This window comes from Vitis vinifera, chromosome 17 (genome assembly GCF_030704535.1).
Source record: "Vitis vinifera cultivar Pinot Noir 40024 chromosome 17, ASM3070453v1".
Taxonomy (NCBI): Eukaryota; Viridiplantae; Streptophyta; class Magnoliopsida; order Vitales; family Vitaceae; genus Vitis; species Vitis vinifera.
The window spans coordinates 10,480,503-10,494,104 of record NC_081821.1 but is presented as its reverse complement, the minus strand read 5'-3'; the positions used below and the strand labels follow the sequence as shown (position 1 = coordinate 10,494,104).

General features: G+C 33.0%; 1 protein-coding gene across 1 annotated transcript; it reads left to right on the top strand.

Moving 5' to 3' along the window:
- The first annotated feature begins 1,483 nt into the window (after positions 1 to 1,483).
- Positions 1,484 to 1,937, top strand: LOC100248476 (peroxisomal 2,4-dienoyl-CoA reductase [(3E)-enoyl-CoA-producing]). The gene is made up of 2 exons (XM_010665536.1): positions 1,484 to 1,621; positions 1,704 to 1,937. The coding sequence occupies exons 1-2, from the start codon at positions 1,484 to 1,486 to the stop codon at positions 1,935 to 1,937; spliced, it is 372 nt and encodes a 123-aa protein (XP_010663838.1).
- The last annotated feature ends 11,665 nt before the right edge of the window (positions 1,938 to 13,602 follow it).

Genomic DNA, 13,602 nt, shown 5'->3' with positions numbered 1-13,602 from the left:
TCAACATTTTAACTCATTACTGTACAAAAAACCAACCAACATTAATGATTAATTTTCAATTTTCAATTAAAGACAATAAAATAAAATAAAATAAAAATCTTCATGAATGTAAAGTTTGAGTATGGCTTGCTTTATACTTAGTGTAACCTTCTTATGTGAATTTGAGCCTAAACTCTATTTACATTTCATTGATTATATCTCATTGGCTCTTATTTCTTAATTCACTAGGATTAAAATGTAAAAATGGCTTCAAATTAACATCAACTACAACTAAAATTTATCTGTAAAAATGTTTAAGGATTGCATAGTCTGAAGTCATTTGTACGTCAACCCCATGTGCCTATTTCAACCAAAACCCAAATCAACAATCAATTGTTTCATGGCCACCAATGGATGGAGAAAGAAAAGAAAGAAAAAGAAAAATAATATTAATTCTCAATGTGCCCTGTTGTATTAAATACTATATTATATGCAAAAATTCCTAACTTGTCAGCAGTTAAATGGAAACTTCAGTTGGTTTGGTATGTCTAAATAGAAAAAGAAAATAATTTTTTCTAACAATATTAAAAAGGATTATATGTAAAATGGGAGAAAGTGAAGGAGTGCTTTTAAGGGAGGTAGCGGCTCATAAATGGTGGAAAGGGAGAGCAAATGGTGGGGGCTGTGATTCTGTGATTCTGTAGGAAAGGAGAACACAAATACAAAGAGGTGAGAAAAGGGTCTACTCTGTATTCATAGTTGACTGTACCCAAAAGTAAGAAAACTTTGGATTTTGCTACTGCACATTAAATTCATCATATCCCTTTCAAGTTTCTGAGCATTTATATCATTTGATTATGTAATAATTCCACAAGATCTACACTCTCAAAATTTCAAAGCTTTATTGGGTCATAGCTAACAAGGTAGAGTTGTGTGTGTAGAGTGTAGAGAGGAGGCACAGACAAAGGCAAAAACATGGAGGTGGTTCAGATGCATAGAAGATTTGTGGAGTATGCAACATCCTTGTTTCGTGAGGTAAGGCACAGAAGGAAGTAGATACTTGAGCGAATCTCATATGGGTTTGTTTTGTTGTTTTCCTTGGTACCAATAAAATATAAAAAGCCAATCTGTTTTACTCTTTCATGTGATGTGAACAATCTTTTGAAAATAAATGTAGTGTAGTTATCAGTTATGATTCTAACATTTCTCAAGATTCCCTATAGCAAACGGGAGATTGATTATGTCAATATTCATTTTGGGAAAGATGGCAAAACCATAATTGTTCAACTTGTTAAACCATAATAGAATGAAGGATAAAATTCAGTTTAACATAGACTGGGAGATTGAAGTTTCAAGATTGCATTACGACAGTTTAACATGCATTTTATTTTACCCACATGTTTTTCATCTGGTAACGACTCTTGGAGTATTAGAATTGGCTCTGTTTGTTAATGATCGATCAATCTCTGCAGTGATCGATATAGACTTTGTTGGGACATTCACAATGTGCCATGAAGCACTTAAGTATCTGAAGAAAGGGGGACCAGGGAAGAGCCCATCTACTGGCGGAATAATCATAAACATCAGTGCAACCCTGCATTACACAGCAACTTGGTATCAAATCCATGTTTCTGCAACCAAGGTTTGTTACGATTATGAGCTACCATGTTTAGAATTTGTGCTTAAGCTTTGCTGGATTTCTTTAAATCCTCTCTTTTTACCAGGCAGTTGTTGATAGCATAACTAGGAGCTTGGCATTGGAGTGGGGAACAGATTATGATATAAGAGTGAATGGGATTGCACCCGGACCCATTGATGACACTGCTGGTCTAAGTAAACTTGCACCTGAGGACGTAGTGAGAAAGGCAAAAGAGCATGAGCCTCTATTTAAACTGAGGGAGAAATGGGATATTGTTATGGCTGCCGTGTACCTTGCATCTAAATCCTTGTCCATGTGAAATATATATAACTTCTCCTTATGAAAAGGAGATGATGATTCCTATAGAGAATGACCCTCACATTTAGCAGTCAAAATTGCCTCTAGAGATGGATTCTAATTGAATAGGTTACAAGGGTGACTATGTAAGCCTTGTTTAAGAGATTAAAAAATGATGGAGAAAGACAAAATCATAAATGCACTATAGAGAAAAGCTCATGCTGCTCGAGATGGGCTGATCCTTCTAAACTATTTCACATCAGGACAGGATGATGCACAAGTCCAATGCAGTAGGCAAGTGTAGGAGCCATTTTTGGATGATCCAAACCCCTGCAACCTTACAAAGAAGACTCAAAAAATCCTATAAACCCCCCAACATTCAGGGAAACCTTTCATCTCTTCAACAACTTTCAATGGCGTTCAATCATTTGGAGGGGGTATTCCACGTGATTTAAGAACTCTCATGGGCATTCTAACAAACGGTTTGAGTGCAAATGCTCTACCCAACAAACTATAATATGAAATCAATAAGATTAAACCCAAAATTTTTCTTCCTTAAAAAATAACCCAACAAACCACAAAAATCACAACAATCAAACAAACCCAAATTAACAATGAGACAACAACCATATCAAATAGGCTCTAAATAATAAGATATCACCAAACAAAGTGTTTCTTCCTTAAAAAATAAACGGACCTACAACACGTGAACCAGAATGCTCTATTGAAAATGAGAGTTTTAGAGAGAGAAGTACTGGAAAATGAAACTCGAATGCTCTATTGAAATCCTAAAACCTAAAATAAATTTGGGTCAGTTACCTTCGATCAGATCAACGATGCTGAATGAAAGAAGAGCTTCTTTCCAACTGTGTAGTCTCGGAAGGAGAGCGATGGAGGAGGAGAATGAAGAAATTATTGCTTTGGGGATGAGGTGAGGGTTGAGGATCGGGGTTGCAAAGAGCTACAAGGGATGGGTGGGTAGGTTTGGGCGTCGGGTTCGGGTTCAATCGCATTTGGTAAAAGGTTTAAAAAATTGGCTTTTTCTAAATAGAAAAAGCCAAATATTTTAGCTTTTTTTATTTAGTCAAAAATTTTAAAAATTCAGTAGTAAGTCATCAAAAATTAAAAAAACAAACAACCTAAATTCTGAAAGCAAATTGTTTTTGGCAAAAAGCCAAAAAAAAAAAATGCCACCTAAGACATTTTGTATTTCTTGTAGAGATAACCTAGTTGCCATGCTAGCTTTTTATGTTTTTTTTTTATTTGTTTTCATAAATCATTTTTAGTTTGAGAATAAAAGATTTTAAAGACAAATATGATTTAACTTTTCAAAATATTTTTATTGATTCATTTAAAAGACATAAGTAATTAAACAAAAAATTGACATACCAACTACTACCAAAGACCTTAAAATATTTAACATTAAGCTTTTTCTCATACTATAATTCATAAGTAGTTCGTTTAGTTCTTGACCTAAGGAAAACTTACTAGTAGTGAAATAGGAAATACTCATGGCCTAAGGGTATCATGAGCATGAAACATTACTCAAGCCATTTCTTGAAGTACATGATTTCTTCTTTTTGCCACTTTATTTTGTTAAGGAGTTTTAAGGATTCAAAATCATAAAAATGGTCAATATCCACATTATCAAACTTTCTCCGCATAGTATTCAATCTTCGCAATGACTAGACCTTTTTCTATTTGAATTTTAATGAATATGGCTTTCAAGTGTTTTAATGTTTTAGACTTCTTTCTTTAAAAGGCAAAAAAAGGTGAACCTTGAGAAGTCATTAACAATCACTAGAATGTACTTCATACCACTCTTACTTTTTGTTTGCAGAAGATCCAGAAGATCTATGTGGAAAATATCTAAAAATGTAGAGGTATTTATACCTCAATATTTTTAGGTGGCCCTTTCACTAGCTTCCCTTTCATGTAATCACCACAAATAGTGGTGCTAGGTGCACTTAACTTAGGGATCCTTCTAACTAGATTGTTGTTCATAATTTTGACAAGATCTTCATAGTTAATGTGTCTTAACCTCTTTTGCTAAAGTTTTACGGTGTCAAGCTTAACTCTACTACACACAAGAAAGTGTTGGGACTAAGATTAATTGTATAACAATCATCCACAATCCTATGCCCAATGTAAATTAATTCTCCATCCTTATACAAGCTTCACATATGTGTTAAGAGAATTTTAACATTGTGATTACTATCACAAGTTTGGTTAATACTTAAAAAGTTAGCCTTAATCCCACCACCAAAGAGAACATTATTTAGTTTAAGCCATCCAGAAATAGTCACAGTACCCTTGTGCCTCACTTGAGCTATACTTCCATCACCAAAACTAACATTACCACCACTGAAATCCTCAAAGGTAGTGAAGAAAGATTTGTTCCTAGTCTTGTGTCTAGAGTAACTAAAAAAGCCTTGAAGTTTAGTAGGGTAACACTTAAATGAGGGGTAAATGGGTGTATTAAAAAAAATTACAATATAAAGATTAAATATTATGCCCAATTTTAACCCTGTAAGTTGTTAGGAATTATCAACTCAAATGATGATAAGAAATTCAAACAAAATAATCAAAGGATATAAATAATGAGGCATTGAGATTTTTATGTGGAAAACCCTTATATTAATTGTGAAGATAAAAAACCACGAGGTCTAAGATAGCTAATCTAAATCCACTATTTGAGATCAAGTTACACATATTTACTTGACCACTTTACTCAAAAACTTACTCTTCAGTACCTACAACTTGATCCACATCCATGACATAACAACCTCTAATTGCTCCAATGAATACACTTTAACCTTACTGAAGGGTTAAAGGTTTTCAACCCAAGATTCAAAGATCAAATCCTTAAATGAGATATTAGGAATGGTGTGTCATGTTAGGCTTTCTCTCTAAGAAACCCTTTCTAAAGAACATGTGATCTCCTAATGATCCCTACACGATCTCTTATCCTCAAGGAGTTATAATGAGGTATTTATAAGAATAAATCTCGAAGAGGTTTGGTTTTAGAAGACTTTTAAATCAGATTTGGGTGAAAAAATATCTTGAAAATTCATGATAGCTTGAACCTACTAAGGTGGCTTAAGCGCTTCGGGTGCTCGAGTGGTGTGAGACGCTTGAGCGCTACTCTCCACTTGATTTTTCCTTCTTTTTCAAAAACTTTTAAAAAATTAATTTTAATTTCAAAACAATTACCAATTCTCTCTATACCTTAACAAAGCCTAACTTGCCACATGCCAAACCTTTTTAAACATACCTATGACTTCTTGGTTGGACAAATAACAACTCATGATCTTCAATAGAGAGTAAGTCACTATATAAAAACACTTATATGACCAAACATTAAAAGGAACAAAATTGTCAATATACAAACAAGACTCAATGTCTTAACAATCTCTCTCTTTATCATTTTCATGACAAAACATCGTTACACAAACCCACCCGAACTCTCAAAATGAAGTTTACAAAACACATATTAATGTTCAATTAAAAATAAACTAAGAGAATACTTTGCATCATCTTGTAGTACGTATCTTCCAATCCTATAACCTACACACATAAAAAAACTATACCAAAAGTAAAACATTGTGTAGGATAATATATGATCAAATGAACAAAATTGGACATTAGAAGATTTTGTTTGATGCATTATGAAAGCATGAATGGTGAAAAAAAATCCCTATAGTGACACAAAGGTACAAAGCTAAGCTCAAGAGAAATATAAATGTATGCAAATCAACCAAACATAATAGAAACTTGATAAGACACAATAGGTCAATAACAATGCTTAGAGGTTTATCATCAAACATGATATATGTAGTGAAAACTATGGGAAAAAACTTTTGTCACTCAGAATTGTTCTAGAAAGATAGAAGATTCAAAAGAAAATGTCTTGTAGGAAGCATCCGTGTTAGATATCTCTAGCACTACAACCATGTTTATAAACCCATAACACTCTCTCTAATGTCTTGCAAGAAAAAGTTTAATTTTCTCTAATATTTTAATTAATTTCCCTTAAAAATTAAATGAACAAACTAATAAATGAAATCATTTAAAAATAATATTAACTCCCCTGAAATAATATTTACTTTTTTTTTTGTCAAGGAAGTTTCTTAATTATCATTTTCCAATTAATTCTTATGCTCAATTAGTTCTCAAAAGTACTATGCTTATGCTCTTCCTATGCCTAAGCTCCTCCTATTTAGGCGAGTCAAATATGGTCAATGATCTCCCATTTTTTGTCACAAAAATGGCAAAGCATATGAAATATATAAACTGGAAAGCACACAAGAGAGAGAAAATAAGAGCATCTTATACATAGCAAAAATATGATTCTGAATACATAAGATATGTAGTAAAAAAACAAATCCAGATTAATAATATAAATAAAACATAAAAAATAAATATCTAAGCATTTGAAAGAGGTACAAAACTCAAGGAGCTTAGAGAGTGGATCCAGGATATGATGTAGTCAAGCTAACCTCGAATCTCACAAATTTGAATGTCCTATGAGTCCATCATCTAATGAAGATGGGCCATAAAATCTAATGTCTCTCGAGAAGTAGAGTCAACGGAAGAAGATGCCTTGTGTGTAGCTTAAGAAGAACTCGCATGACCTCAATTGAAGCACATCCTCAGAGTAGGCTCGGGAAAATTTGCCTCATGAACTATGCCTTACTCCATAGCTCAGAACTCATCTTCCTTAGCTAAAGCCTTTAGAGCTACTTGTTGTGCCGCATCCTGAGGACCATAGTAAGCTAGGAGTGTTATGGGTTTATAAACATGGTTGTAATGCTTGATCTAAGAGTTCCCATCTAAGAAGGCATGGATAGCCTGGACTACCAATGCTAGGTCTATCTCAAATCCCTCATCCTCCAAAAATACGTGGCATAAAGAAGACGAAGGGAAGGTTGCCTCTTTTATAAGATGGATTGTGAAGAAGAGTCTTTGCATTCAGAATCACCTAGCTAATATCAAACTACTAGCCAGAGAGTATGGCATGAATAAACCAAGAAAACGATTGATGAATTCGGGTACTATGAGTAGAAGGCTAGAAGAAGTAAGTGGAAAAAGTAGTAAGTAGCTATGTTGGCTTGGAAAAGCCAACAATTGAAATATATGATGGAAAAGGGCAATAAGCATTGTAAAGAGAGGTTGGAATGACATCAAGCTCCTCTTTTGTGAGAGCTTGTACCTTTAGAGAGAGACAAAACACGAGCCTCTAACCTAAACATGCCAAGTGCATGCCTAATGGAATAAAAAAAGACAAGAAACGACTAGTCATACATAGTCACCTAAAAGGTGAATCTGATGACAATGGAATGCATGTTTGCATAGAACATGCGAACAAGATGAGCATAGTAAGTCCCCTGAAGAGAGAATAACGTCTTCCACCCTTGCTTTCTAATGATAGTAGGGAGATGAGCGTCCTAAAAAGCTCTAAGATCAACCAGATACTCAATCTCAACTCGCTTATCATGAAAAGAGATATAGAAACAATCTTGTGCTTCTTGACAGTGGAAGCATTTTACTGGAAAATCTACTAGGTCAAAAGAACCCTATAGTGTGATGCCTTGAATGGGCTCAAGTGACCCAAGAGGGGTTACCTCTTGCAGATGTCTACAACTAGCCATACTATAAGCAATGGAATATGAAAGCACACGGAAAATCAAGAATAATAGATAAAAATCTAAAAGAAAACTAAAATATTAGGAATACTAAAAATGAAGTCTAAAACAATACGATATGAATGAAAATGCAAAAAAACTAAGTGAATTGACCTCAAATGACATAGAAGTGGAAACCCAGAGCTCTTGTTTGGAAAAGTGAAATGTTCTAAAAGGAAAATGAGGTGGCTTTAAATAGTCTACAGGAGCGCTAGATGAAATTTAGCACTCAAGGATCACAAATGCTAGAAACAACGTTGGATATGTCTTAGAGCGCTCAAGTGGTCTAATCGCTCTAAGTGGTATTGGAAACAACTTATAACGCTTGAGCGCATGGTGTGCTGGAATGAGCGCATGATGTGCTAGAAAGAGTACTTGAGCACTAATAACAATGCTCAAGTGTTGGTAATAATGTTTGAGAGCTAAGCATTAAGAAAAAAAAAATATAACATTGAAATTAATAGAAATTCATATGAATTGAAGTAAAGATATGGTAAACACCTTAAGGTAGAGTCATAGTGTCTTTAAACTCTCAGCATTAGATCAATCAATAATGTACCCAATTAAATTCCTATAAAGTATACTTCAATCCATCAAGAATGAGTTGTCAAGTTCAAAATTCAGAGTTAATCATAATTTCAGTTTTGAAACCCAATGCATAACCATCAATGTATAAAAAGTCAACATAGAAACATAAGTATTGATATTTAAGGGAATACGACTTACTGTTTAGTTCTATATTTCAAAATTGATCACTTAGAAAAAATCCAGTCATGACTTTGGTCAAATTAAAGTACACATCCAGTCAGTTTGTTATAATATCGTTGGAATTCTGTTTAGCACGACCACATTGATCTACATACAACATAACTTGACTTCTCCTTAATTTGATATCATATATTTCTTTTTCTTTTTGTATTTTTCTTTTCTTTTTTATTTTATTTTTCTTTTTCTTTTGAAAGTGGAGGCATTGTACACCACACCATGAACTCTTTTGGTTTTTCATTTTATTTTTTTATCATGGTTACTTTTGAATCCACTTTGGGGTGTTTCCAAACGTTGTAAGTGTAGCTTACAATTAAGAGCATGAATCTTGGAAAGAGTGTGAGAGTTATGTTTAACCAATTATTCAAGATTTTGTCACTGACTCACTTCGAGAAACAAATATAATGATCTTAGTCTAACAAAACATGTAAATAATAAGATTTAAGCATGACAAAGGATCTTTCCATAGAGAGCAAAGTATACTTTATGAATTAAGCTTAAGTAGTACCTTCTTGATCAAGCACAAGATGTAACTAAGGTTGAAATTCCACTATACAAAGATATTTAATTATCAGGAATCATATACGTCAATAATGATTAACAAGTATATAAGAATCAAACCACATTAACTCTTGTAGACAAAGTATATTTCTCTAGTTCACAAACTTGAGATATTAAAAATCATGCTAATATTTCAAGTAAATAAACAAAAATCATATGCCCAAAGCAAACCAAAAGAAGGTAAATAAAGATACAAAGAAGCTCAAAACCTATTAGGCCTCTTACTTTAGATAATTAGTTGATTCGACATATGCCCAACAATTTCCTAAGGAACTTAAATCGAAGAAAATCTAAGGGTTTGGTAAGAATATCTTTCAATTGATGTTTAATGGGGACAAATTCTAGAGAAACAACATTTTCATCCTTAATGAAATGATGACGAATTTCAATGAGTTTAGTACAAGAATGAAGAATAGGATTCTTTGAGGTAGTTACAGAACTAGAGTTGTCACAATGTATGTTCAAGGTTTTGCTCAATTCCATAGTCTTTAACATTTGCTTCATCCACAAGAGTTGTGTACAACAACTTCCAACAACAATATGTTTAGCTTCGACAGTAGATAAAGATACAAAATTTTGTTTCATACTAAACCAAGCCACAAGACAATCACCAATAATAATAAAAAAAACACCAAATATGTTTTTTCTATCCTCGACATTTTCGACCCAATCAACATCGAAATAACCAACAATCACAAGAGAAGAATCATAGGGATACCACAAACCACAATCAAGAGTCTCATTTATATAATTTATAATTCTTTTAGCAAAGGTTAAGTATGACTCTTTGAGGTTTGCTTGGTACCTAGCACAACTAAAATATATGTCAAGACGACTCTCTGTGAGGTATAGTAAGCTTCCTATCATACTTTTATAATTCTTGTGCTCAATATCCTTTCTAGATGTAGCTTAGTGGTAGTGCTCATAGGTGTCCTAGAGTGTTTGGAGGATTCTAAACCAAATTTCTTAACTAACTCCCTAGCATATTTAGATTGAGAAAAAAAGATTCCATCTTTTAGTTGTCTAATATGAAATCCTAGGAAGAAAGTTAATTCACCGACTATGCTCATTTTGAATTCAGTCTTCATTTTCTCAGCAAAACTAAGGGTAAAGTCACTAGAGGTGGCTCTAAAAACTATATCATCAACATAAATCTAAGCCACCAACAATTCACCCTTGGACTTATAAATAAATAAGGTTTTATCAATTCCTCATCTCTCAATCTTTTCTCCAAAAAATAGGTAATGAACCTCTTATACCAAGCTCTAGGAGCTTTCTTGAATCTATAAAGGGTTTTCTTTAACCTATAGACATGATTAAGGAATTTTGAATCCTTGAAACCATTAGATTGCTCAACATAAACCTCTTCACTCAAAATCTCATTAAGAAAAACATTATTGACATCAATTTGGTAAAGTTTTATCCTTAAGGAGCATGCTATTGCTAAAAACATCCTAATTGATTCTAATCTAGCTACTGGTGCAAATGTCTCTTCACTATCAATCCTTTCTATCTGTGAGTATCCTTGGGCAACTAATCTTGTTTTGTTCCTAACAACAACCCTGTTTACATCTTGTTTATTTTTTAAAATCCATTTTGTACCTATGACATGCTTATCTTTAAGCCTAGGGACTAAGTACCACACATCATTCCTAATGAATTGGTTTAACTATTCCTAGAGTGCGGTAGTCCAAGACTCATCTCCTAAAGCTTCATCCACATTCCTTAGCTCTAATTGGGAAGTATAGCATATAAAACCCATCTCATTTAGTCTTGATTGTCTCCTAGTAACCACATATTCATTCATGTTACCTATAACATTTGAGATAGGGTGGTTCTTGAGTACTTTAGATTTATACCTATTCCTCGCTTCTTTAGATGTGTCTTCTTGAAGAATAGATTCATCCTTATTGGGGCCAATGTCTCTTTCAATCATATCGTTAGGGTTATCTTTTTTTTTTATTTTTTATCTCCATATCTTTAAGGTTATCCCCAATTGATTCCTAGGTTAAAATTTGACTTTCTACTATATCCTTATCATACACAGTGTTATTTATAACCACATTTTAGGATTCCTGAATAATCTATGAATTTTGATTATACATCCTATAGGCTTTACTAGAAATAGAATAGCTTAGAAAGATACCTTGATCATATTTTACTTCAAACTTCCCTAGGTCCTCCCCATCCTTGAGTATATAGCATTCATTGCCAAAAGTCCTAAAATACTTAAGGTTAGGTTTTCTCCCAATCCATAATTCATAAGATGTCTTCTTTGTTCTAGGTTTAAGAAAATCCTATTAGTGGTATAGCATGCTATATTAATAACTTATGCCCAAAATTGCATAGGGGTATTATGCATATGAATTATCAACCTGACCATTTCTTGTAACACTATTTTTTCTTTTAGCCACTCTATTATTTTAAGAAGTTTTAGGGGCTAAAAATTCATGTTTAATATCTTTTGACTTGCAAAATAGGTCAACATCGACATTGTCAAACTCTCTCATCTTATCACTCATAATCCGTACAAATAGGGCCTATTTCCACTTGTATTCTATTGAATAATGACCTCAAGTGTTCTATGGTTTCTGACTTCTCTCTAAGAAACCTCATAAAGGAGTATCTTGAAAAATAATCTATAACCACAAGAACATATTTCTTACCTTCTCTACTTTCAATATGCATGGGACCCATGAGATCCATATGTATAATGTCTAAAGGTCTAGTGGTCCTAATTTCCTTAACCTTTTTTGTGTGAACTTTTAGTTTGTTTACCTTTCATGCACTCAATACAAATGGGTTTAGGTTCACCACTTAGTCTAAGGATACCTCTAACTTTTTCACTATTCACAAAGTGCACAAGGTCCCTATAGTTTATATGACCTAGCCTTCTATGCCATAGTTAAGTAAAATCTAGCTTTGTCTTATTGCACACAAGAAGTATTCTAGAGATAGGATTTATTGCATAACAATTATCAACTATCTTATGTCCTGTGATAATGACTTTTTGTTCTTTGTTAACTACCACACATAAGTCTTGGCAAAAATTCACCCTATGGTCATTGTCACATATTTAACTAATTCTTAATTAGCTTTTCGTGGTAAAAAACAAGATTATTCAAGAAAACAATTTTTTGTTCATTAGTGAATTCATTATCACTATCATTATCACAATCACTATCATGCACAGATTTCATAGATGCAATAAAAACTAAAAAGTCATTGGGATCATACCTCCTTACATTTTCAGAAGTTGTGGAATTACTTTCTTCATAGTTTGTGTCACTTCATATATCCTGCATAGACTTTTTGATATCTTTGGGGCTAGGACAATTAGTAGCAAAGTGTCATAAACCTCTATAGTTAAAACATTCAACTTTTTTACCTTTCGAAAAACCTTTATCCTTTTCTTTGGATGATTGTTCATTAGGTCTCTTTCCTTTTTCCAAATTCTTGATTTTTTTTTAAACTTTTTATTGAATTTCATGGCATTTTTAATTTTTTTTAGCCATATGAGCCAATTCATCCCTAGTTATGTTATATAGCATTTCAATATTTTTTTTCTTCATTCTCGGAAGCCTTTAAAATAGAGTCTTTAAGCTTTTGAGAACTAGGTAGGCCATGTCATATGTCTTAATGGAGCCAACAAGTTCATCAACTCTCATGGAATCAATGTCCTTACTCTTCTCTATGGAAATAACCTTAAGTTTAAATCTCTCTAATAGATATCAATATTTTTCTTACAACCTTTGAATCTGAAATAGGTTCTCCTAGGTTAAAAAAGAGTCTTAGTTCATAATAAAAGAAAGAAAAGTTTTGATTTTCATCATCCTAATATTTTCAAACTTAGTAATAAGCATTTGCAATTAAAGAATATCACATACTTCCTTAGCACACATAGTATTTGCAATAATGTGAAACTCATTTGGACAAACTCCATTTAAGATACTAAATAAATCCTTAGCATTGGCTTCACTCCCTTCATGAATGGGTGTATTTTAAATATTACAATATAAGGATTAAATATTATGCCCAATATTTTACCCTACGAGTAGTTAGGAATTATCAATTCAAACAATGATTGACAATTCAAACAAAATAATCAAAATATATAAACAATGAGGCATAAATACTTTTACGTGGAAAACCCCCACACTAATTGTGGAGATAAAAAAACCAAGCGGTCTAAGACAACTAATCTAAATCTACTGTATGAGATCAAGTTACACAAATTTACCTTGTTGTTTTACCCTAAGGACTTACTCTCCAGTACCTACAACTTAATCCATGTTCGCGATGCAACAACCTCTTATTGCTCCAATGAATACACTTCAGCCTCACTGAATGGATGAAGGTCTTCAACCCAAGATTCAAAGATCAAATGCTTGAATGAGATATTAGGAATAGTGTGACATGTTAGGCTTTCTTTTTAAGAAACCCTTTCTAAAAAATATGAGATCTCCTAATGAGCTTTATAGGATCTTTTACCCTCAAGGGGTTATAATGAGATATTTATAGGAATAAATTCCGAAGAGGTTTAAATTTAGAAGAGTTCTAAATCATATTTGAGTGAAAAAATCTCAGCTAAAATTCATGACCACTCAAGCCCATTTACGTGGCTTAAGCATGTTGATCGCTTGAGCAATCAATGCTTGAAGGCTATTCCCCACTTGA